The sequence below is a fragment of the Heloderma suspectum genome, chromosome 6 (genome assembly GCF_057233095.1).
Source record: "Heloderma suspectum isolate Gila_16-S chromosome 6, 16-S_ref, whole genome shotgun sequence".
Lineage (NCBI taxonomy): Eukaryota > Metazoa > Chordata > Lepidosauria > Squamata > Helodermatidae > Heloderma > Heloderma suspectum.
The window spans coordinates 39706294-39732468 of record NC_139463.1 but is presented as its reverse complement, the minus strand read 5'-3'; the positions used below and the strand labels follow the sequence as shown (position 1 = coordinate 39732468).

Genomic DNA, 26175 nt, shown 5'->3' with positions numbered 1-26175 from the left:
AAGTGCAACATGCCCAACTAACCTGCGATGTATTGAAAATTACCTGTGCAACTGACATTAATTTGGTGCAACTAGCAGAAACCAATTAGTGTTCCTCCAGCTTGTTACATATTTCTAATAAATTCCTGCGTGCTGAACGAGATACCTAAATGGACCGAGTATTTCCCCCTCCGGTGTAACAGTTCAATGCCTCCCCCTGATCCTGAAACCCTAACACAGAATAAAACAAAGCAAGCACAGCTGTTTGCCTCAAGGTGTTAGTGCCATGTACACTCGTGTATTTTATGTAGAATTTGGATGGACGACCTTTGCTGCTGATCTCTGAGATGAGGAGCCACAATTTGCCAGTGCCAGAGGCGCTGTTAAAACACTGCTCAGAAATTAATTGCATGAATGAACATTTGCTGCATTTCTGCAGATGGGTTGAACTGAGGACTTTGAACCCAAGCACTCCCTCCTCATCTATGAGGGATGTGGCGGTGGGGGAGACATCTCATTTTCCACGACTAGAAAATCCAGATTCTGATACTGCAATAAATAAGCAATAGTAACATTTAGCATTTATAAAGCACTTTAGGGCATTCAAAATGCTTCATGCACATCATCTCAATAACAGCAGCCCCATAGGTTAGATGCCACAGCCGAGGCTAAGGGAACGCAACCTCCTTAAGGCCATCCACTCGAGATCATGGCAGAGGAGAGAACTGAACCAGGAACTTCCTGCTTCACAGTTCAGTATCTTAGTCACCACACTACAGTAACACTCTTTATGCAAATTAGGTAATTAATAGCATTTTGCCCACATTTTCTTATACATTCAGTGTCCTAATTGCATAATTTTGCCTGGGCAACTTTGAGTGGGAGAATTTCCTGGGAAAGAAAGGTTGAGGTTTACTGATCACAGGGAGTCAATGGGTGTTTGAGGGACAGAGAGAGAGAGAGAGAGAGGGAGGGAGGGAGGATACACACACAGACAGACGTGCGTTTGTATATGCATGTGTGTTTTCTCTGTACAAGTGGGAATATCAAAGCAATCCTATGAGAATATACATAGGGAAAATGGATAAAGTAATGATCTGTTCATGCTTTATATTTCCATTTTTTATTTGGTGGCTTCCAGGAGGCCTTAGACCCATATTAGTAAGCACCAATACTGAAGTATCAAGTATTTCCATAGTCATATGGTGTTTCTACATTAAGCAAAAAACCCGCAAAAACCCACATCCTTTCCGGAGCTTCCTGCTTTTGGTTTCTTTGCAGGATTAAGGAGGGCTTTTTTACATGGCAGCCACATGGTTTGAACTGGGGGAGTGCCTCCCTCCCTCCTCGGCATGTGTGCAAAGGAGTGGGGGGGGGAGAGTCTTGTTTTCGTAGCTTAACTTATGCTGTACTGTTTTCTCACAGCCCCCAGGAAACCTCTGACTTACTTCTCAGCAGACATAAAACGTAAAATGGTTCTGCAAGTCTGCAACCCTTGGCACACTTATGTGGGAGTAAGCTGCACTGAACTCAATGGGACTTACTTCTGAGTAGACACAAGATCACCCTGTAATTCTGCAACCCTCAACACACCTACCCCCACTGAACTTAACAGGGTGCTCTGAAACAACAGAGGATGTTGCTTCTGAGCCTGGTGGGGTGGGGGATCAGATGTGTCTCCCTTCGTTGCAGGGAGGCATTTCACCCTCTTCTCCCTCCAACTGAGAAATGCAGAGGCAGGAGACACAATCCTCGCGCCTGTCAAATCTCATCCTGATCGTGCCCCCAACAACTGAAAACAAAGCAGGCAGACACAGCAGTTTCTTCTGCTATTGGAGAATTTCACAGGGACGTTATGGTGCTCCTGTTCCATGGGCTGGAAAAAACACCACATTTTTTGCATTTGGGGAAAACACGGGACAGGCTGGAGGAAATGGCAGGAGACACCCTGTAGGGTAATGGCGTCATCTAAAGAGCCTGCAAACTTCTGAGAGAGAGCCATCTCAACAGCAAGATAAAAGTGTGATGAATCCCATAGAGTTGGAGGGGTCTTCTAGGTCATCTAGTCCATCCCTCTGCTTGGTACAGGAAATTAAAAGCTAGAGGATCCCCAGCAGATGGTTTGTCCAGCATCTGCTTGAAGACTTCGAACAAGGGAGAGCTCACTACTCCCCTAGGTAACGGGTTCCATTGTCAAACTGCTCTTACCATTAAGTAGTTCCATGCTGGTCACTGACCAGAACAATAAATGATAATGATGATTAAGAAGTTCCTCCTAATGTTCAAGCGAATCCGACCCTCCTGACTTAAGCCCATTAGATTAAGTCCTGCCCTCTGGGACAGCAGAGAAGATGTTTTTGCCCTCTTCTATGGGATAGTTTTTCAGGTATTTCAGGATCATCTCCCCTCTTAGTCTCCTCTTTGCCAAGCTAAACATACCCAGTTCCTTCAATCTGAAGAGGGCTGGTAACATTCTTTTTTTAAGCTTGAAAATGCATATGCATTATCCCTTATGGTCCACCACTCCTTACAGTCATATAGCACTTTATGCCTTCAAGAAATGGGCATCAATCTGTAGCTACCCATATCATATACAGCAGAGGTGGGGAACCACTTGTGGTCTGGGGGCCACACTGGCCCCAGGCATATATAAGTAGTGGGTGGGGCCACCATCCAAACAAGGCAGAGCCACTGTTGGTATGTCCCCCACACACACACACACACACCACACACACACACAATTTCACACACAAACACTTTTCCAGGAATTTTTTTAGCCCTTTAGTGGTGCACTGCGCAGGGAGGTTTAAGTCTACCTGACCAACATGACACAATGGACCTCCCTGCAACTCAGGTGAGTTATGGAGAGATCCCCATCTTCATCTCCAGTGCACCGCGATCAAAGGTCACCGGCAAGATCACAAAGGGAATTCTCCTGGCCAGGAACTCTGGATGGGGTTGCACTCCCTCTGAAAGATCAGGTCCGTGGGTACTCCTAGATCCATCATTGTCACTGGAGGCCCAAGTGGTCGCAGCAGCTCGGAGTGCCTTTTACCAGCTTCGGCTGGTTCACCAGCTATGGCCTCTCCTGGACAGGGATAGCTTGACCACAGTGGTACAGGCATTAGTAACCTCAAGACTGAATTACTGCAATGCGCTCTATGTGGGGCTGCCCTTAAGGCTGGTCTGGAAGCTGGAGCTAGTGAAAAATGCAGCAGCTCAGCTGTTGTCAGGAGCTGCCCCTTTTCAGCATGTAACTCCTTTGTTGAGGGAACTGCACTGCTGCCTATTTGCTACCAGGCCAGGTTTAAGGTATTAGTACTAGTGTACAAAGCCCTAAACAACTTGGGACCAGGATACCTGAGAGAGCGCCTCCTTCCCTACCAACTTGCCCGGTCACTGAGGTCATCAGAGGGCATGTTCCTGGTGGTTCCACATGGACCTATGGCCCAGTTGGAGTCCACCAGGAGAAGAGCCTTCAGTGTGGTGGCCCCCTTCCTGTGGAATTCCCTGCCTTTAGAGGTCAGGCAGGCACCAACATTGTGTTCTTTCCAGCACCTCCTGAAGACGTCCTTTCAAGAGGCCTTCCTTGCATGACCAGCCGTGGTTCATTGAACTCCACTTTGTTTTTTTTTAAAAATTGGGATTTGTTTTTTTAAAAAATGTTTTAACTTTTTAAACTCTTTTAACCATTGTTTTATTCTTATCATTTTGTTCACCGCTCTGAAATCTTCTGATGAGGAGCGGTATATAAATATTGTAAATAAAAATAAATAAATAATAAAAACTCCTGGCTGATATACATATTCCAAAAAAAGATTTTTTTTCCCTCTTTCTGTGAGTCCTTTGGATTAATCCAGCAGTGGACGTTTTGGAGTACTATTCTTATCTGACCATTAGCCATGTTGCCTAGGCTTAAGAGAATTATAATCCAAAACATCTGGAGGGTACCAGGTTGCCTACTCCAGATTAATTGCTTAGTCTCTAACCTGAGCCAAAACATTCAAGTATTTTTTAATCACACCTTTTCATTCAAAAAATGTTCAAGGCTGCTTACAATCTAATCACCATATTAAAATAATATAAAGGCACAATAATAAACATTTGCTCCCATTCATACCTGTTGCCCTCACCTCTTCCTTCCCTCCAGTGAAATTTAGACTGTAAGCTCTTAAGGGATGGGTATCTGTGTTTTTATTCTTATGTTACTCGATTAAAGTACAATGTTTATTAATGCTATTATAGAAAACATTACTGGAGGGGTAGTGCTATTAGAATGTTGCAGCAGAAACTGCAAAGAGTTTTGTCGCACCTTAAAGACTAATCAATTTATTATGGCATAAGCTTTTATGAACTACAGTCTACTTCATCAAACGCATGATGATAAATCATTAATTTCTTTGAAATGAGAAACTACAAAAGTTTATAGGGCCACCAAAGTATGGCCATTAACTTGAAACACAGATTCTACTACTTTTGAGTTAAATCTGTTCTGAAAAACTAATTAACTTGTCCACTTGTTTTTCCTTCCAGCATTTTAGTGGCCTTGATTGCACAAAGTGATGTTTTTCCAGTCACTAATGGAGGGACACAGCACAACAGATTGCTTTAAAAATAGCAACAGTACAGGGATTGAGGCGACAGTTATACACAGCAACTGCTATCTCATAAGGACTTCTAATGCATAGATGATACAATGTTTAGGGGGTGAGCACGTGGAGGGAAAAATATATAAACTCTACAAGTTGCCACTACCCAATATGCCACACAGGTTCCAAACTCTCGGGATAACATCAAGGATTCAACTTGTGACACCAAAGAACAGGCTCTCTACAACCAAGGCATGGATTGTCTTAGATGGAGGCATGGATTCCACAACAGTAAGGATGTTCAAAGATGAAGGCTGGAATGCCATTGGATGATGTACAAGTTGGTGGTGTTCAGAATCGGGGTGTGTGTGTGTGTCAGTGCGAGGGGACTGCGGAACTGTGCGGGTTAGGCCTCACTCCTGGCCATACCCCCCACCAGCCACACATTTGGCAAGCAGAAGATGAGGCCATGCACAAATGCTGATGAACTTGGGTAGAACTTCTCCACATATGGGAGATCCTAATTGGCTGAGGATCACCCCCTCATGTGGAGGTGCTCCCTGCCTTTCTATATTTTTCCTTCCCTTAACTACACCCTGATGATGACAATGATGATGTGGTGCTAGGCCTGTGGTCCATCCACTTGAACACTCAATGACATTAGGCATGATGTAGGACCAGAGAGAAGGAAAGGGTAGTCAATACAAGGGGCACAAATGTTCTAACCCTTGACAGGCCACAAATAATATGTACTCCCTTTTACAGCAAGGAAAATGGAACAAAGCCACACAGGGACGGCTGCTAAGGCACCCCTTAGATGATCTCTGGCCTGAAGAATGAATGCAAGGCATGGGGAATTCACAGTTCCCTATAGAGTACTGAGTGGGAAGAGGAAAGGGAAACATTGGCTGCTCTTAATCCAATCAAGACACACACCAGAAGGATTTATGCTTCTTCTGGGCTATGTTTTTGCCTTCCTCAGGAAGGCTTCTTTTTTAAGAACCTTTAAGAGAAAAGCTCAGCAGGCGCTCTTGGCCAATTGTCGACAATGATGAGAGGGACACAGGGAGTCAGTTCTATGGAAAATGGAAGCCAAGGGACAACATCTGAAGGCGGGGATGTGAGAGGGATTTTAAATATTGAAGACAAACTGAATGCTGTTCAAAAACACAGTAACACTCATAGAACAGTTAGAGACCAAGATATGGTTCAGGTTAAGAAGCCAGAAGGCAAAACCATCTAATAGATTCAACTGGAAACTAGAGAGCGAATAAATAGCAACACGTCCAGAGTTTGGAAACCAGGTGGTCAGAATTAATAAGGGGTAGGTTGGACCTCCAGGATTGGAATCCAAGTGGACTGCTACTGAATGAAGAATGGATGGACAAGATGCAAAAGCAAGAATATAAGGCTGAATGGTAGGATATACTGCAAAAATAGGAAAGGAAGAGAAGGTCAGAAGCAGACTTAAGGACTCAGGTTGGCAGGGACAGAACTGGTATCATGAACCAAACTGGAGCTGAGCAAGAGACAGCCAACAAAATTATAAAAGGAAACTCCTGTAGCACTAACTACAAGTATGCTTTCTGGCACAGGCAAAGAGCCCATGATCACAAGTTACTGTTTAGGAAGCCTAGTGATACAATAGATCCCAGTCTGGACAGCAACTGCCAGATATTTCCCTAAGACGGAGCCACTCCTTTCAGGGCCACACAGCTTGGGAAGCACTTTACAACTGGTAAATGCAATGCTGAACCCCAGAGAAGGCTTCCCAAAGTCTGAACCATGTATGTTTCCTGAGCTCAGAGGACTGGAATCACTTCCTGTCACCTCCTAGAGACTCTCTTTGGAAAAGGGGGAGAACACAGCAAAATTACTAGCTCAAAGGCAACAGGCATGATTAGCTAGTTACATGGGAATAACTAAAAGAAAGTACAGAATTACAGTCGTCATCGTCCCCCCACCCCACAAGCTGGAAGCGGGGAGGAATATACCACCATACCTCACATAAGGTGACATTTTAACCTTGGGGGGAAAATGCCAGACTTCAGAAGATACTCTGAATTATAAATAATATTTCTACCTCTTTTTGCATCTGCAACCTCCCTTCAGCTTCTCATAATTAAAGGATGAGGATTGAGAGACAGTGCTCCGAAAAGATAAAAGCAGCATCAGGATTCCCACCGCTACCGTGTTCATTAACTAGTCAACCTACCTGACAAGTCTGTTACTTGAAAATGAAAACTCTCTCTCTCTCTCTCCCTCCCTCCCTCCCACCCTCCCTCCAGCTGTGACACAGTGACTGCAACAGACCCATTAACACCAAGGTTCTGCAGCCAGGAGTTGCCATGCTAACAGGAGAGGGAGGCAACTATGCTGCCTGTGTGTAGACAGGTGATCAGCACAGCTGTGCCATGTCCCAACAGTGGGTAGGAGAGAAATAAGGGCTGATCCCTGGGAATTAGGGCCAGCACCTGACTAAAGACACTTAGCGCACAATTCTATGCATGTTTAGACAGAAAAAAGTCCTATAAATCCCCAGCATTCCCCAGTCAGCCGTTTTTCTATCTAAACATTCATAGGATTGCATCCTTAGTTGTTTAAGGGCACAATCCTATGCATGTTTAGACGGAAAAAGGTCCTACAACTCTTAACATTCCCCAGCCAGCATAGCTATGCTGGCTGGGGAATGCTAAGAGTTGTAGGACCTTTTTCCGTCTAAACATGCATAGGATTGTGCCCCAAGTGTGCATACAAGTAAAACAATAGTTCCAAAGGAAAAGCCCTCTATTTTTATTTGATAGTTGTAGCAGGCATCATGGTAAAAATCAGGGGTACTTCTTTGGTTGATCAAAATGTTTTTGAATCAAATACTGCAGCCCTACCAGGAACTAACAGATGTCTAGTTTCAAGTACTTCAAGAAAAGGTGGATTTGTATGTTCACTTACCGGAGGGTGACACCCACTATCACTACCAGATATAGAAGTACTTGTCTGTACCAAATTAAGTTCAGTTCTGTGCAAAAACTATGTCTGCCAACCTTTTTGTTCATTAATTCATTGTTCCTCTTTAACCGATTTACTGTTTGCTTAAATGTAAATATATTTGCATTTTGACAAAATCTGAATATTTTTGAGTTAATGAAGGAAGAATGAGATAATTTACAATTTAATAAAGAAAACCTACTGTGCATTGCCAGAAGGAAAAGTCATTCTTAATATATTGTCTTCGTTACTTCTTACAGTAAACCACCAGAGCCAAATAGTTTCTGCCCGCCCACCAAATGTTTCCCCTTAACTCTCAACCTTTTCAGTTAAAAGTTGGCACCACCACTTAAAATTAGCTCCCACTGTATAATCAAGTGACTGAAGCTTGCAGTACCCCTAGCATATAAGATACACCACCAAGAAGTACCTGTTGTTCACTAGCACATTATTCAAAAATTTGTACAAAGATATACTCTTAAGTGAACATGTAGCATCTTTGTCTTTGTTCAACTGGGTATGTACTGCAGCACTAACATAGGCTAGAGGGTCACAGAGTGAGTATCACTGCCATCTAGAAGGAATCTGTTTCCCTTACCAGGAGACCAATGTTTTCACATGCTGTTTCCGGTGATGGGCCAGATGGACAGGTCAGGGATTGGGATTCAGCTGGTGTATCCACCACCCTGCTGTCCATCAGTCTCCCTTCCTTAGCTAGCTGTGGTTGTCCCTGGCATGATGTTAGGAAAACCAAAAACATGTCCTGGGGGATTTCAATATTCACTCTGGGGCCACTTATGGCTTCCCTGACAATCATGGGGTTGTCTCAGTGACTGGGTTCACACATAACAACTAACTATGGGTTAAACATACTGTCTCGTGCCTGCTTGCCACTTCTGCTCTGCATCAACTTTCATAAACAACCCAGGAACAACCTGGGGTTGTTTGATGTGATGTCCGAACCTGGAACTTTGAATTGGTGACAAACAACCCAAAGTTTTAACCCATACTTTGCTGTTGGGTTAAAATTCTGGGTTGGTTGTCACTCAACAACCCAAAGTTCTGGATTCACATGTTTTTGGGTTGTTTAGGAAAGCTGATGCAGAATGGAGCTGGTGAGCACCTGGTTAAAACCCTTTTATTTGCCCAGACATTTTAAATGATTATATTTTCAACTGGTTATAATTTTATTCTTCTCGATTTTATTGTATTGTTTATTACTTTATGTTTTAATACTGTATTGTTTTTAAACGCTTATATATACCATCCTAAAATCCATTTTTAGGATGAAGGCATGGTTTATAAATCCTTAACGTAATAATTCTAGTTCTAACTATCATCATCATCACCATCATCACAACAACGCGTCCAAATCCACCCTAAGAAGCAATTCACACAACATACATGCAAGCCAGTCAACAAAAATGTAAGGAGATATTCAGCCACTCCCATCCACTGCATCTAAGGTTGCCTTTTCCGACAGCCACCTCTGAGAGCTAATTCAAACCACCCATCATTGGAGGGCTCATATTTCAGTACAGGTCACCCAAAGAGTGAATTTGCATGCACTGAGTTCTTCATCATGTGCCCAAAGACCAAATTTGCTCTGTCACCACAAGCAATATTTTAAATACTATTTTATTTTAAGAAAGAGTGAAGCATCTATACTTTTATAGAAACAAAACCATTTTTAAAATCCACCCCTCCCAGCCCCCAGTGACCACAAACCATCTTTTCAAAGCACCTGCTGACGATCTGAGAGCATGGTGTAGTATCCCGACAACCACTTCACCATGCAAATTTTCAGAAAGGCTGCAGAAATTTCGTGTGGATACAACAATAAGACAGCAAGACTTTGTTTCCTGGAACATGATGGGAAATGTTTCTTTTCTACACCAATTGAAAGGTCAACTCTCACTGCTGTGCAGGTGATGCATTCAAAAAGCAGAAGTCACCCTTCACCTCCCAAGAACCCAAGTAAGACTGAATAGTGCAGCAATAGGCAACCAGTACCTTCCAAACGTTTTGGACAACTCTCACAATCCTGACCACTGGCCATGCTGGCTGAGGCTGATAGGAACTGTAGCCCAAAACATATGGAGGGCACCAGGTTGTCTTTCCCTAGAATAAAACAGGATCTTTAGTGCAGGTAACAGGACTGGAAAAGACCCTTGGAGGGCAGAACAGACAATACTAGTCTCGATGGACCAACAGTCTGACTACATATGTAGTCATATGTAGAGTAGCTCCTTCATATGTATTGCTGAGTACGCATATGTATTTATGAGCATGTGTGATGCTGGGGGAACATGACCTGGGATGTGCTGGGATCTGCCCCAAGCATTCGATCTAAGCAGATTACAAATTTAAAAATTTGGAACCACTGTTGTACTAGGGATGGCTGCTAGGCTTTGCTAAACAGGCTTTGCTAAGTAACCTTTAACAATGCATCCTTTCTTCTTTAAAAATGGGGATAAGAACAGTTGACGTACAGGTGGGCAACCTGAATGCCCTAACCATCTCTTGACACTTTCAAAGCACAAGTACCATCATTACCTTAGCCTGCTCCAAGACACCTTCCCACTTTACTCAGAACCCTCCCTGACAATCCTCTCCTTGCCCAAGAAACCTTTTGTCACCATTCTTCCAAGCTCTGTATGGCAAGTTGGAGACTATGCTATCAAGCTGTGCATTGTGTATATGAAATGCGGCCCGTTCCTTTATGCAGTTGTGAAAGGCTGGAGACAACAAGCCAGATGCAGCTTCCCATTATGACAATGTAAATTCAGAGCCACTTCACTAAAGTTCACGAAGCTATTCAGCAGTGACACCTGATCAAAGCTAAGAATGGAATCTGGCTGGGTTGGTTTTCAGTAAGCATGTAGATAAATAGATATAAAAAGGTATTTGTATGACCATTGCACTCTATTTTTGTTGTGGATCCATCGCCGAACACAAAAAAATATAAAATCGTTGGAATGCATTATTACTGCGATTATCACCTTTTCAAAGCAGAAATAATTATCCATCATCAGACCCACCATCAACTATATGCAGAACGTGCCTGTGCTGGCACATTTTTGGTGATTTTTTGCTCGGCCTAACAAAGGTATTACACTAATATGGTTGTAGAACCAGAAACCTCTTCTGGCTTTTAGCAGCAGCCAAAGCGAAATCCATTGTTGCCTCATTGTTCCAACCAGCCAAAAAGAAGTAAATATTCTGTCATTCTGACCAGCATTGTTACCCCTCCCAATATGGACCAAGGATTTTTTTTTCAGGCTGATAATGAAAAGGGGCAATAAAATATACAGTGCGTGGTGGGGGAGGCATAATAACTTGAGTAGCATCATATGTGCTGAGGAGAGTACGAAAGCAAAGCAAGGAAGTGTGCACCTCAAAGGACAACTAAATGGAATCAAAGAGGAGGACAAGGGAATGGAGGAGAAAAACAGGATTCGGGAAAAGAGGAAAGGGTGGTAATCAAGAGAAGAGAAAAATAGTAACTATGCTTGAAAAGGCAGCGGGGGGGGGGACACAGGAGGAAGAGAAGGGTGTGACAGAGACAGACTGGTGCAGAGCTAGGCCAAAGCACTTGGGCTCCGTTCAGGAATGCTTGCCATTCCACAATCCATGCCCACACGTCCGTCGCAGGCCTGTCCACCCACCAGGAAGGGGAAATTAGAACCATCCTTTCCGACTACAGCAAAAAGCAACAGAAAATAAGATGACAGTTCAAACCAACGGGAACCAGGGATTAGGACTATGAGCGCCCAGATGAGGGAGGCTGAGCAAATGGGAGTTTGGGGCGGGGGTGGGGGAGAGGCAATGCCACATGGCTAGCTTTGTGTATGAAATCCTCATTAGAGGCCTATAAGGACATGAAAGCGGCTTTTTGCCGTTTCCGGTCCCCAATTCCCCCCAGGGAGCCATAAGGCTGGGTTATCTGCTTTCACTGTCAGAGAAAGATTCACAGACTGAGCCTGTGTGATTAACTGATGAGATTTATAGGGTTACTGGGGTGGGGTGGGGAGAAGTTCATAGATACACACTGCATCTGTGCAAGCACGAACTGCAAGCCCTAGTAAAGGCTAGAAACTCCTACTAGCAATGTAGGCTACTGCAACTGGCTGACCTGGGAAAGAAAAAAAGTTTGATGAAGTTGCTCACACAAGTGGTGGGCCTCTGGACTGGGGAAGTGGGGATTTTTAACACCCACCGCTGGTTTCCAGCTGTTGTGGAAATGTGCCAATACACTCACTCATGTGCCAATATAGTTTAGCTTATGCAACAAACTTGGGCAGAAGGCTTCTGGGTTCTAATCATATGGGAAGCTTAGCTCTTACAAAACTCTACAGAAAAGGCACTGGATGGAAGTGTGGAGAGAGGCAACATCACCAGCTCTGTCAAGCCAGCCTCAGACTCTACCCCCACAGCTATTTATTCTCAGTTCTTAGGACTCCTGATTTGGGTCTGTCACAGCATCTTCACCTGGATTTGAAGCATCTCCTCCACGCTGCTGCTGGCCTTCACAAAGTGCAATTCCAAGGGTAGAGTTGTTTATTTTAAGCCTTTCATTTTGTCTCCCGTGGTTACCTCAGAACCAGGACTGTCAATCTAGCCTCAGGCCTAGTATAAATTCTGCCCACGCAAGTCAGCACCAGCCCCAAGTCTCCAAGGAAAAGCTGCCAACTGTGTCAAGCAGTTAGCTATTTTGGCCCCTTCCCCTCTGTATTTGTTCCAGGAGAGTCAACGTGTTACACCATACCCCGCTGGAGAAGTGTGTTCTCTAGGATCCTCTCATTCTATCCAGTGCATTGAGGACTCTAAAACCTGGAAGCAGCTCCCTTCAGTGTATTTGGGGACCACCGTTCCCAACTGCTGGGGAAACACACTGCAGAGCAATGTAAGTTGCCTTGAGCATGTCTTGGTTTGAGAGATAATACCCAAGCCCTGAATTGGTTTAAGACAGAGTAGCATACACAGCCTGTCATGGTCCATTCACCAGCACCAGAATCTAGATTGTATGCAGAAAAGCAGCTGCCATGTTCCAATTTAGAAAATACAAGATACCAAACCACGCGTCTTTCACTGGATTGTATCTTTCTGTTGACAGTTTGACTTGGATCACTGAAAGCTTGGCAATACAGGAAGTAGGAGTCTTGAGGAACCCAAATTGTAAAGGGAAAAAGTACCCCTTTTGTTAGTACCAGCGACATTCAGGTGGCTTAATAAGACTTAACGCTGTGAAATGAGCAGCAAGGCATCTAGATACGAAAGGCATTGTGTGAATGAGTTGCCAAATGAAAATATTCTAGCTTCTCTTATATAAGATGCCACCAACAGGATCAAAGCCTGGAGTGTGTCATCCACGAGCTATGTAGCTAATGCTGTGCACCCTTCACCAACCCTGTCCTGGGACCAAGGTTGTAGTGTGAACTAGCATGCAACTGACCTTTCATTGAACCGGATCTGGGGTGAACTTTCCAACCTCACTCAGCCATCTTCTGCCCAGCCCATATATTGAAGAACACAGCATTCTCACTTAAAACTTAAATGAACTGAAATTAACCCTGAGCAATTCCCTACTTGGGGATTGTTTTAACTGAGAAAAGAAAAAGGAACTACTTCTGATCCTACGAGCCGACGGAAGACATCCGTCCCAGTGCCCGCTCTCTTGAGGCAGCTGCTGCTTTGGAGGAGAAGTGATGACACTCGCCAGAGTGGCCGAGCGCCTCCCAGAGCTTTGTACCGCTGCACTAGAGAACAGGGAGCTTTATCATGCGTGCGGCTCTGATTACAATGTATTGCCACTAATGATAATTGCCTGGATTGAATTTATCCATGTCTTTAGCTAATAAATTGTAAGGACCACCACTGAAGGGGGAGTAATGAAGTGCAGCTGTTAGAATCAAAGCCCATTTTTAGGTCAAGGCGAGTCTGGGAGAGGCTAGGGAGGATGATCCCTTTTGGGAAAGCAATACCTAACAGGAAACAAGTGAAAGAATCCCAAGGCAGTTTTCATTAATCTCCTAGACACGTTACCAGAGCGCTCCTAAAGCAGGACGAGGGGAGGGCATACGCCTGAATGTCGATAGTGCCTCTCATTAATACACAAATGGATCCCACGGCTCCTTAAAAAATGTACTGAAATCCATATGCATATACTCTGCCCACCCTTTGGCTGCCAGCTTCACATACACGGATGTAGCAGGGGAAGAGGAATCATCCAGGTTCGTCCTAAAGTGCAGCCAACTGAAGTGTGAAACAGATTTTTTTAAAATGGGTTGCAACTACACTCAGCTTACAAAACTGCAAAGAAAGAGGGGCGGGGTGGGGAAGAAATGAGGGGATTGAAATGGGAAAACCCAATGACAAAAAGAAAGGGAGAGGGAAGAAAAGCGCACCCAAGCAGGCGGACAGAACCAAGAAACTGGCCTGACCTCCAGGGATAAGCAATAGAAACCTGCATTTCAGATTTGGGAGTTTCTGGGGTCCACTGGCTAAGGAGTTGATCCCAACTCGAAGATAAGAAGAGCCATGCTCGATCAGACAAAGGGTCCACCTAGCCCAGCATTCTGTTCACACATTCGTCAACCAGCTGCCTGTAGGAAACTCACAAGTAGAGATGTAAAGTTTCCAGAAATTTTGAAGCAATGGAGGGGAAAAAACAGTCCCCCCCCCAAGTTTTTTCAGAAAAAATGGAACTTTGGGGGGAAATGGAAAAATATACAATACCTATTTTTAGTGCTCTTTACAGATCTAAGGGTGCTGGCCCAGTTCGCACAAAATGAGAAGCTACCATGGGTGAATTTCCTCATGGGGCTTTTGTTGCAGTGGCAGCCACCATTTTGAATATTTGGGGTGTGCTGTAGCTTTGACTTACGTGCAAACCCAGCAAGGGTAGGTTGTTGGGGTGGTTGACAAGCCACCCAGAACCCATGGGCTGTTTTAGGGTTGCAGGTGGCTTGTCAACCACCCCAACAACCCATCCTCGCCATGTTTGCATGTAACGATTAGCTACGGCGCACCCCTGCCACACCCCAAATATTCAAAATGGCCACTGCCACCACAAGAAGCCCCACAGGGAAATTCATCCACAGTGGCTTCTCGTTACATGCTAATCAGGTCAATTTGTTGCTTTAGGTCAGCTTTCCCCAACGTGGTGCCCTTCAATGTTTTGGATTCCATCTTCTATCAGCCCCGGGCATCATGGCCAGGGGTCAGGAATGCTGGGTGTTCTAGCCCAAAACACCTGGTGGTCACCAGGCTGGGGAAGCTTGCTTTAGGAACTTAAATTTTATTGTGTATAACTTGGTTTGCTCATAAAATTATCAGTCAAATTAAAAACTTTTAAAAGTAAACTCAATTGGTAAATGCATAATTATGGTCTGAATAAACTATATTTTTAAATTTAATATACCAAACACAATCATTTATGAGCAAAGCAAATTATACACAATATATTTTAGGTTCCTATGTTACGCCTGACCAGAGGGAACCTCAAGCAAGTAGTCCCTGAAACATCTGAATCATCCTAGAAGCCAGAAGCAGCAGGAAGAACTGGAGGCAGAGGAAGACTTGTGTAGAGCATCTGTTCCTGTCTGCAAGGAAGTTTAGAGAAATTCCTAAACTTATTCCTTTTTATGGGGTGGAGTTGAGTGAAATCTGGTCTGAAGAAAAAGCCATTAAGATTTTATTTAGCTGGGAAAAACTCTCACCTATTACAACTGGGAAGCAACCATATTTAATTTGAGAACCTTTAAGCAATTTGAAGGGTGACATTTTATTTGTTTTTGTAAATAATGTTCATTAATAAACATCTTATTTTTTGTTCATTGTGAAAGGTTCTCTGTAATAGTGGTGTCAATCTCATGTCTTATGCCATAGGAACCAGGGTATTGAGTTTCTTTTAGGTTTTATTCTAGTAGCAGCAGTTAAAAGATTTTATAGCTGAGGCAGCATTCCCTAATGGTGAGGTCTAATTGGGAACTTTATTCAAAACTGTGGCAGTTAGTTCTATAGACACAAGCCTTAAAATTAATTTTTAAAAAGAAACACAGGTGGGATAACCACCAGGTCTTCTCTGGTGACAGTAGAGGGATAATCTACAGTGTTCCTTTCACATGTGGGTTTTATATGAGAACTGCATTGATTGCTACAGCATTTAACCAGAACAAGCTCAGAAACACAGGACGGTATTGAACAGTCAAACAGACCCAAACTGTCAAGAATACACATTTTCTTCCATATGATGATATGGTGATTCTACTCACATGCTGGGAAACTGAGCAAGACATGGAGAATCCCTAAATGCCTATCAGTAAATATACATTAGATCAATAATTTTAATAAGGAATAGAAGAAACAACTATGCTGGATATCTTACAGACAGGATTAAAAAAACCATGGCTCCATTCCTCCACAGCTTCTTTATTACCAAAGATTTTACATCTCTAGTCTTTCTATAAAAGCCTTTTAGAAATCATTGGGGGCGGGGGGAACTAAAGGCTGGTTAGCAACATAGAAACACCTTATCTTAAATATTTTATTCATCATTCTAAAAGAAAATATTTCATAAGCCAAAGCTGTTCAATTAAAACAACAACAACAACAACTAAAAAAGTCCTTGGGAAAAAACAGCAGGGGGTGGGGTGGGGTGGGGAAATATTTCTTTCTGATTCTTTCCAGTATTTTTCCAGGCCTTCACATCCCTACCCACAAGTATAACATGAGTGCAATAGCACCAACCCACTTGTGTTCCCCAGCAACTGGCAGACAGAGGCATACTGCCCCTGACACTGGAGATAGCATACAGCCATGAATTTGTCCAATCCCCGTTTAAAGCCATCCAAATTGGTGGCCATCACTACATCTTGTGGCAGCAAATTTCACAACTATGCACTGTGTGAAGAAGTCATTTTTATCTGTCCTGAATCTCCCACCAATCAGCTACATGGAACGACTCCACTGGGTTCTAGTATTATGAGAGAAGGAGAAAAAGGTGTCCCTACCCACTTGGGATTCACAACCTGAATTATCTAAGGGAATAAAATGAGTTGAGTGACATGAGGATGATATACGGGTGGGCAACAGGCAGGCCGTGGCAGCAACAAAGCAGCACCCATTTTTCTTTGAAACATGGCACATGGGAATGTACCTTATTTTGAAGAGAAACAAAATTGCTGCTTTTTCTTCACTGTCGTGCTGGCTAATTTCAATGGTAAATTTGGTGGCACAGTGTGTGTGTGTGTGTGGGGGGGGGGGGTTGTAGGAGTATGGCCCCTAGTGGGGTCTGGGCAGTACAGCCCCTCGACCTTTGGACATTTCTTTAAGGTAGGGATGAGCAAACACACGTTCCCAAATCTGTGTTTATCAGGTAATGCTAACATTGCATTGGGATAGGGATTTGCAGAGGAGATTTTGCAGGCATGGTGTGTCCCTGCTTTATCCCTGAAACCCATCCCCATGTTCTTTTTGTGTCCCATCTGAACTTATTTGTGCTGTTGGTAAGGGGAAAATAAGTGAGGGGGCAGGGGGTCTAGCAGAAAGGTTAATCACACTCCCCCCTGTCTGTGGGGTTTCCCCTGCAAATGCCAGTCCCACTGCCACATTTGTGTTGTTAGGTAAACACAGTTGTCATCCTGCTGGAACCTGATTCTAAAGCTTTGCACCAACATGTCCCTGCAATACTAGTGCCATGCTCCATTTTGAGCATGTTTCATGTTTTAGGGCTAGGCTATTAGCTTGCACAGGTATAGGTTTACCTCTCACTGGGGACATGATACAGTGTGTTTGTGTACATGAAGTGTGTATTGCGAGGGGATGTCTGTGTACTGAATTTGTTTAAAACAGACGAGAGTTGGAAAACACATGTAATATATTTTCTTGATGTGCAGTCTGTTGTAATGAGTAATACAACTTGCACAATGGGCACTTAGAGTTTTTTTTCTTCATCAAGAACTAGTTCTAGGGATTGCACAGACTGGGAAGGCAAATTTCCCAATCAGTAAGATCCCGGAAGCTACAGAATGTTCTCTTCAGAGATACTGTGGGCTCTCAGTGGGCTCCCAACCTGCCTTTCTGATCAGCTGGCAGCCATGCACAAACACTTCCTGCATCAGAGGTCAGCACCAGTCCTGCATATTCTACCTACAGCTGGCTGCTAGAAAGCCAGAACCCCCTCATCCAGGTTTGCTTTACCAGCCATTCACACCCATCTTTTTTTACCTGGACCTGACTTCCCACATGTTACAGTAATGCCCTCACTCCTAAAAATCAGCGGAGATACACAATCTGCACTCAAAACATGTATGTGGCAAGCTGTGTCCTTTGCATGACCCAACTCAGCTTTTATGCCTTCCAATATGAATCCAATAACCAAACTTAAAATACTTGGAGGAAAAGAGATGCAACAATGTGAGAGACAATGAAAGCTGTAGAGGCAAAGAGAACATGACTGGGAGCCATGAGAGGCAGGTAAGGAGCACTTCTGAATACTAGAGGTTTGTAAATGCTGCCTAGCAAATTTCCAAATATATATGCTCAGGTATTGGTTTAAACAAAGGAAAGGGAAAAAAGAGAGAGAGTGTGACTTGGTTCACACAACATGACAACCCACACTCAAGGTTGAGTGTGGGTTGTCAGTGAGCCGTGGATTGTTATGTTGTGTGAATCCAGCCATGCTAACAAACCATGGGTTTTTTAACCACAAACAACCCACAGTTCACAACCCAACAACAAACTACGGGTTCTCTTCATGGGTTGCTCGTGGTTAACAAACCATGGTTTGTTAGTGCGGCTGGGTTCACACAACACAACAATCCACAGTTCAATGACAATCCACACTCAATCCATACTCAGTCAGAATGTGCACACTTTTCCCAGAACCCAAATACTACAAAAGCTTTGCTCATGATACAAGCACAAGGCAACCATACTTACAGCTTAGACCAGCCTCCCCCAACCTGGTGGCCTCCAGCAGGATCACTGGCCAAGGCTGGCTGGGGATGATGGGAGTTCCAGTCCAACACATCTCGAGGGCACCAGGGTGGGGAAGGTTGGTTTACACTATATTATTTTACTTTCCTGCTTGGGATTAGAGGCAACAAAAATGTCAGGTGTACACTAAATTTACTATTGAGCAATTTGACTCACTCACTGTCTTATTAAAGTAATTTTATTCTCCCTAGCATTATTTCCCTGTAATAAAGAAGTGAATTAAAGATTTCAGAAGTCATTTGGCTGCAGTAACAGAAATTCTCCTTAAACATTTAAGGAGTCTCTGATGTTTGCTTATTGCTCCAGTAAATGGTAATGAGACTTAAAACATAGGAAAGATGCTCACAGACTTACAAGGATAAAAGTATGCCTACAGGGTTAGATGTACTACTGGGTGAAGATGCACTTTTAAATAGAACACCTTTACATTTTATCAGCCTGAGGAGGGGAGGTGCTACCTCTAAAGTGAAGATGACAGAACCCTCATACTCAGAGATTTAAGGAACTAAAAGACCAAACTGTCCAACCCCTTGCCCAAAAGACAGGACCATCTCACCACTAGGCTCCCAGCACTGAACACAGTGCTGCAGAGCTGTGTGTACTCAAAGTGTCAAAATCTACTCCAAGATAACCCAAAATTCTGCAACAAAAGAGGAACTCTACAGCTGAAATAAATTATGCACATTAAGTAAATCTAATCACATTTTTCATTTTGAAATTATTTGCTCCATATGTTAAAAAAAAAAAGAGACAAAAAAAGTCAGCCCTTGGGAGACAACAAAAATAATAGGTTTTGACATGTTCACTAAGTGGTTAAAAAAGTCAAAACACATTGCGTGTAGGATTCTTTATATACTTGCTTTCAATGTATTAGAATCTTCTGCCTTCACATTTTCAGCCTTCTCACTGTAGTACTGAGGGCTAGAAATTCAGGGTTTGTTTTTTTCTCAATTCAAGCTGGGATTTGCAGAATTTCATAGGCCTTCATGGGCTTCACCAAAGTGCCTTGAGTGGGACGTGTATTGCTTGTCCCCATGTTAAATCATCTTCCTCTGTAAGGACTGCAAAAGCACCTGCTATTGCTCATACAGAAACAGTGCAACTTACTTTTTCAAGGGCTCTATGACTGTCTTTTGGATTTGGTTCACCTGTCGGAAGAAGAAAAGCTATGAGGAACAGAGCTGACAAAGGAGACAATTTTAACAACAAGTGGGACCTGCAACAAAATGTAGTAGTGTATCCTCACCTCCTAAACAGGATCGCTCCTGTTCAGCGTTCCAACCAGCCAGCCAAGCCCCTCTCCAGGATATCAACGTCCATTCCCCCACACCCACATTTCCCGTTTTTCACGTCCAACTGACACTCCACATTCAGTGGCTACTAAGAACACGAAGTCTTCCTTGGGCTGTTTTGGCAGGATTTGCCCCCTTCAACTTAAAAAAAATATTTTTGTATTTCTGCAAACTTGGTGTTTCCCCAAACCTTCTTTCTTGTTTATCAGTGGGAACATTTTGGTTCCATTTCTGACAGCACTCACCACCTCAGTTCACTATTAGAGCGACTGTTGTCCACCCTGTACATAGAGACTTAAGATAGGACCACAACATAAACAGTAATTACTGATAAGTGCACAGGGCAGAAGATGAATTCTCATGGCACATGGCAGCATCAAAAGATGGGTCTGTATACTGATACTTAGTACAGCAAGTATACAAGTTCTGGCTCAAATCAAGCATCTAACTCCGTTTGACCTGTTCACGCTCCCAACTGATTGCCCATCCGAATATGTGAAGCGCGCGTTGTGACACTGCCCTTATGGGCAACTGCTTTAAATCCCAATTCTTTGCTTAATTAGCTCTCTGGCAAGGTCTCAACCACCTAAAGTAGAAGGACTAGGACCATGCACTGACCACTCCTAAATTCTGAATCTAGAAGTCTGCAATTCTATTACAGGAATGTCTTATGCATAGCTGCATACATTTATCTAACTTGTATGCATTTAAATGAAGTAGAACAGCATAGCCTACTGGAGAGCTCACAGGGTGCATCCAACCCTTGCCCCGATCTTTGAGCCCCCCATCCAAGCAAAAAACTGCTTTGCTCAGGGAGTGATGCTGGCATGGCTGACACTTCTCCCAGCTTTGAATAGGAAAACACCCCAGAGGCCCCTGAAATAATGGAGAGACCTCTGGGGCAGTTCTCTCTCTCTCTCTCTCCCCCCCCACACTCCCTCTCCCTCACACCCACACACTTTTTATGGGATGCCTCATAAAAAGAAGTACCACCTCACTTGCTGCTAATCACTGTGTGAGATACCATTTCCACTCTGTAGGCAACTTCTGCCTGGGGCCCTCCCTGGCAGTGGCCATTTTATAGCCAGAGAAAAAAATCGCTTGTTTATTTTAAAATTACCCCCCTTTTCTATATATCTCAAACCATCTTATGATAAAAATACAGATATTAATACTATTATCACACAGTATCTTCCCAGCCTCCAAGCAGCTTGGCCAGGAAGGATCTGAACCCTCCAGGCTAAAGAAGCTAGGCTTCCCTGAAGTAGAATATCTGAGGAGGAATACATGGGTGATTTGCCAAAGAAGACACATCCTGCTATGGAAATAACACTGTAACTCATGGGGAAAGGCAGAGAGATTGGTGGTGTGGAAAGTCCAACCAAAACTCCCTCTGATCCATCACTGTTCGGAATTTTACTCTTATGACCAGAGCACTAAATTACTGATTATTTTTTTAAAAACCAAAAACTGTGATTTTAAACATCTTAACGCATGCACTGATGAATCTGCAGTATGGTCCCAGTCATGTAGACTTGAGCACCATCTGAAATAAAGCCTTTAAATCTCTGGTGAGAATATATACATAATTGGCAGACCTTTCTGAAGCTTAAAGGGAAGCTTTGCAACAGGTGCAGATGGACTTGAAGGGCACAGTCTTAAGCTCTCCTCTCCCCAGATACACACACTCTTGCTCTCTGAAATGTACCTTCTCTTGGTTAAAAGAATCCATTCTCTTCATGGCTGTGTCCAGGGCCATCACCATCTCAAGAAATTTGGGGTCTTGTTCACAGAGTGGGTTGGACAGTAAGTCAGATGAGATTTTCACAGCAGACTTTGACATTGCTGTGGTTGGGGCAGAACCCAGAAAAATGAAAAGTCAGTTGATGACCAAGTGCAACATAATCATTCACACAAAGAAGTATGCTGTAATCAACAGGTAGGAATTCACATAGGCTGTCACTCTAGAGCATCACTGAGCAATTAATTTTAAGATGCTGCTGCCTAACGACTATGCAATTCTCCTCTTGATTGGTTCATGATTTTGTCTACTACTGAGTACATTTGAACCTTACCAAGTGATTGGGGAAGACAACACTTTGTTTTGCCTGTTTTACTTATAGGTTGAGGCATGGTAACTATTTTGGTGGGAATGGCAAGGTGTAAAAGAAACCTGATGTGTATACAACTTAGCATGCCTGTGGGCAAAAATTGGTTCCTGGTTATCATATCATAACACAGAAGCACTTATATAATGCTTATATTTGTTACATTTAAATACCATCTTTCTGCCAATGCACTCAAGGTGATTCAAAGTGTTTGACATACATTATCCACATACAGATGTCACACTAAACTACCGTTCAGTGTGATGACAGTAAGACGCAGCAGGCCTTGAGCTCGCATGCACCCCCTCCTCTCTCCTCTGGCATAGCCACAAGATTGGAAGTTTGCGCTTCCATTTTAGATTAACCATAGTTTAGTATGACATCCAAACCCTAAACAGTGATTAATCTTAACTATGGTTAGTGGAAACAAGCCAGCCTTGTAAAGGGTGGTTTGAAGTTGGTTTGTTTCTACTAACCATAGTTAAAATTAACCCCAATTTGTTTGGATGATACAGCAAACTGCAGTTCATGTAAAACAGAATCAAACATTTCCAGCTCCTCCTCAGGGCTACACTGAAGGAGGGGGGAGAGCAGGCAAGCCCATGGCTCATTCTCGTTAAGCTAAACCATGATTTAGTGTGACATCCAAATGTAGCCATTATCTTACTGTAATCAACAACCCTATAAGGCAAGTCAGTATCATAACCCCTTAATGCAGATGTGGGACTAAGACTGAGAAAAAGAGTGCCTTGTCTAAGGCTACTGAGTGTGTTCAGGGCAAGGGCACAATTTGAACTGGAGACTTCCTGACCCACAGTTCAGTCTCTTAGCCACTATGCTACATAACCTCTTACTTCATAGCCCCTTTCAGTATGCAAAGGGCTCATTTATCCCCATAACGATCCTGAAAGGCATGCCGTTAGGTAGCACTCCCATTTTCCCAAGGGAGAACTAAAGCTTAGAGATCATCACTTGCCTAGAGCCACCCAGACAGCTGGAATCTGAACACAGATCTCGTCTTTCCAGGGCAAGCACTGTCAAATACACTCTGGTGGTAGGTCAAGTGTTTCATAATCCAGCTTTTCAGGAACTCATTCATTATCTCGTGTCTACATAATAAACTGAAACACAAAGCTCAGACAGTCCAGAGTGCCTAAAATGCTAATGGGAAACCTTCCAGGAACACTAACTGAGGGCTTGGAAGAAGAGCTATTAATGAATTTGTGTAAATGCAGAGATAATAGCCCATATGTAATCAAGTCCACACTATTTAAATGCACCATTTATAATACTGCACAAGTAGGGGTCTCTTTAGAATAGGCACAGGAGTGGCTAGACGCGCAGAGCTAGCCTTTTTTCTCAAAGCTGTTAAGCACTGCTTCATCTCACTGCAGCTCTTTCAAAATGAAACAAATCGCAGCCTATTAAGCTTTCGCAGCTTTCCAGTAGCTTTACAAAAATTATCCTGTGGCAGCTGTGACAAGATAATGAAGGTAAAGCAAAGGTTCTGATGCACACTTACCTAGGAGTAAGCCCCACTGAACATGGTGGGATTTACATCTAAGAAAACATAGATAGGATCAGGCTGCCAGGGTAATATAGTACAAGAGGATCTAGCTACAGAGAAAGTACTCGAACAAGGGCAGGAGACTGTCTGCCTCCAGAACCAAAAGTGAACAGAGAAGCAGCAATGAACCTGGGTTCAAATACTATTGGTGGTGCAATCTACTGATGTCAGCTGGTGCCCTATGGCTCGCTTAAGCCTTTTCCACAGGAAATGCCCCCTCCTTTAATTTCCCATGCTGTGTGATGTCACACTGACCCCATGTGGTGCATGTTAAATGAAAACTTTTTTGCACACTTAGCAAAACCACACCCAGTGTCTTCTAGTGTAGGAGGGGAACACATCCCCAGGAGGCAAATCCATGTGTCATGTTCCCCTTGAGGTACAAAGAGCAACGGACAACAGAAAATACAATCTTTAAGAGAAGAGTCTGTGCACAGAAAGACGACAACATGATTATATCACTCGATTTCCCCATTCATTATAATTTAAACCACATTTCTAGAATTGCCATTTTAATTTTGCTTGCTGCATCAGCCATATCCACAGATGGAAATCTTATGAAAACCTTCAGTGACACCGTGTGGTGTACCAGTTAAGAGTATTGGACTAGGACCAGGGAGACCCGAGTTCAAATCTGAACCCAGCCATGAACTGCATTGGGTGGCCTTAGGCCAGTCATTACCTCTTAGCCTAACCTACTTCACAGGGTTGTTGTGAAGGTATAAATATGGGTGGCAAAGGAGAACTATGTACACTGCCTCAAGTTCTTGGAGGAAAGGTAGCATATAGATATAGTAATATATAAATGTAAGTGATGTTTAATCAGGTTGGCAAAACACAGTGGTACCTTATCACTAGAGACCAACAAAGCACTGAAAATATTGTCATCATCAAGGTAAAAGCTGTCTTCTGCAGCCATTGTTTTGGCAAGTGAAAACAAAATAGATTTTTAACAGGAGGAAAAGGTCTAGATTCAGCCAGCTTTCTTCCATGAAGGGTAAGAGAGGAGCAAAGTGACTGATCTGTTGCTCTCCTGCCACTTCAGAGGGGGTGAAGCTTCAGGGAGAGTCCTCAACTGAGGCCCATGGGACTGGATGGGCTGGTTTGGCAGGCCATATTTGGCCCAGAGGCTGGAGATTCCCCATCCCTGATCTAGACAGAGAGATACAGAAAAGTCTTTCAAGTGTACTGAGCTCCTGTTTTTTATAGCTACACTGGGGTGGAGGAAGTAAGATAACTGAACTCAGAAAATGTGAAATGATCTCTAAGAAATGCTTTTTTAAAAAAATAACCCCTCCCACACACACACACATTCTTAGGAAACTATGAGCTAAAAGAAGGCAACCAAATAAACTGGGAAAAGGAAACAAAGAAGCACAATAGAGATGTTTCCAGGTGCCACTGGTTAGTTTGGAAAATAAAAGGAACTAAGAATTTGTGCAAGAGCAATACAGCAGCAAACATCATCTCCACATGCAGGGATAGCACACAGAGCCCATTTCTCAAATTTATATATCACTTTGTAGCAATGCTCTTGACAGTCTCTCATAAGTGAAGCAGTTGTGAGTGCTGCTGCTGAAATCTTTGCATTTAGTACTATTTAGTATGGAGGAACAGAGCTACTTGCAGCAGAAACTAGAGATTTGCTTCAAGGCTGACCAACTCCAACATGAAAGTATAGGCCAGTGATTTTCACTATTTTTCAAGCAGGAGCCACTTTTTCAAGCAAGGGCCACTGAGGCCTCTTGGGAGCCATTCCCGGACCATAGAGGGCATCCTCGGGCTGGGGAGTTAGGAAACAAGTGGCAGGGCTCCTGACTCCCCAGCCCCAACCCTCCTCTGGTAGCCCAGATCACAGCAGCCAGCCCACTTAAAGCAAAGAAGGCAAAGTAGAGAGCCCCTGCTGAGAGTGAGCAGCTACTGCAAAGAGAGGGCTGCTCATACAACACGCTAACCCACAATCAATGGTTGAGTGTAGGTTGTTTTGAACCGTGGATTAGCATGTTGTCTGATCGCAGCCAGGGTGGCTTGTTAACCATGCAGTGTGGTTTATTTTCTCAAACAAGCCACCTTGACAACCTATGGTTTGTTGCGGGGTTGTTCCAGGTGGTTAACAAGCCACACTACATGGTTAACAAGCCATTCTGGCTGCACTCAGACAACATGCTAATCCACATTGCGGAAAACGTGCTGCATTTAGACAACATGCTAACCCACAGTTCAATCAACAACCCAAGATTCAAAACAACCCACACTCAACCACTGAGTGTGGGTTAGCATGTTGTGTGAACAGCTCCAGACAGCGAATGAGAAGTTGGAGAACAGCACTTGAGGTGACTGAGAGTCACCATTGGCTCTTGGGCCTTGCAGTGAAGAACACCGGTTTAGGCAGAATAAACAGTCAACCTTCCATCACTGAGATGCAAAGGAAGGACAATGACACTGAGAAAGGGAGATGGGGGAGAGATGAACAGAGCACAGCTGATATTCTGCCAGACTTCTGCTGGACGTGGGAAAGACACATTACTAGCTCGCACCAGCTACATCCCCACCACTTAGAATGACCAGGAGGGGTGGGAGAGGATCTTCCAGAGGACTTGAAGGTGTACTTAAATTTGCCTAACAAGATTCATCTGGGTTTGTCCCAGTTGCCA

General features: G+C 43.6%; 1 protein-coding gene across 7 annotated transcripts in view; it reads right to left on the bottom strand.

Moving 5' to 3' along the window:
- Positions 1–26175, bottom strand: part of BIN3 (bridging integrator 3) — a 146074-nt gene that overhangs the window by 56233 nt on the left and 63666 nt on the right. For all 7 annotated transcript variants that reach the window (XR_014783740.1, XR_014783739.1, XM_084804002.1 and 4 more), the window contains 2 exons: positions 21555–21691; positions 19662–19702 (listed from right to left, as the gene is read on the bottom strand). Coding sequence is in view for 5 of the 7 variants with exons in the window: in XM_084804002.1 (XP_084660128.1) it covers positions 19662–19702; positions 21555–21691 (178 nt within the window). In the remaining 2 variants the exon portion in view is untranslated. The remainder of the gene's footprint in view (positions 1–19661; positions 19703–21554; positions 21692–26175) is intronic.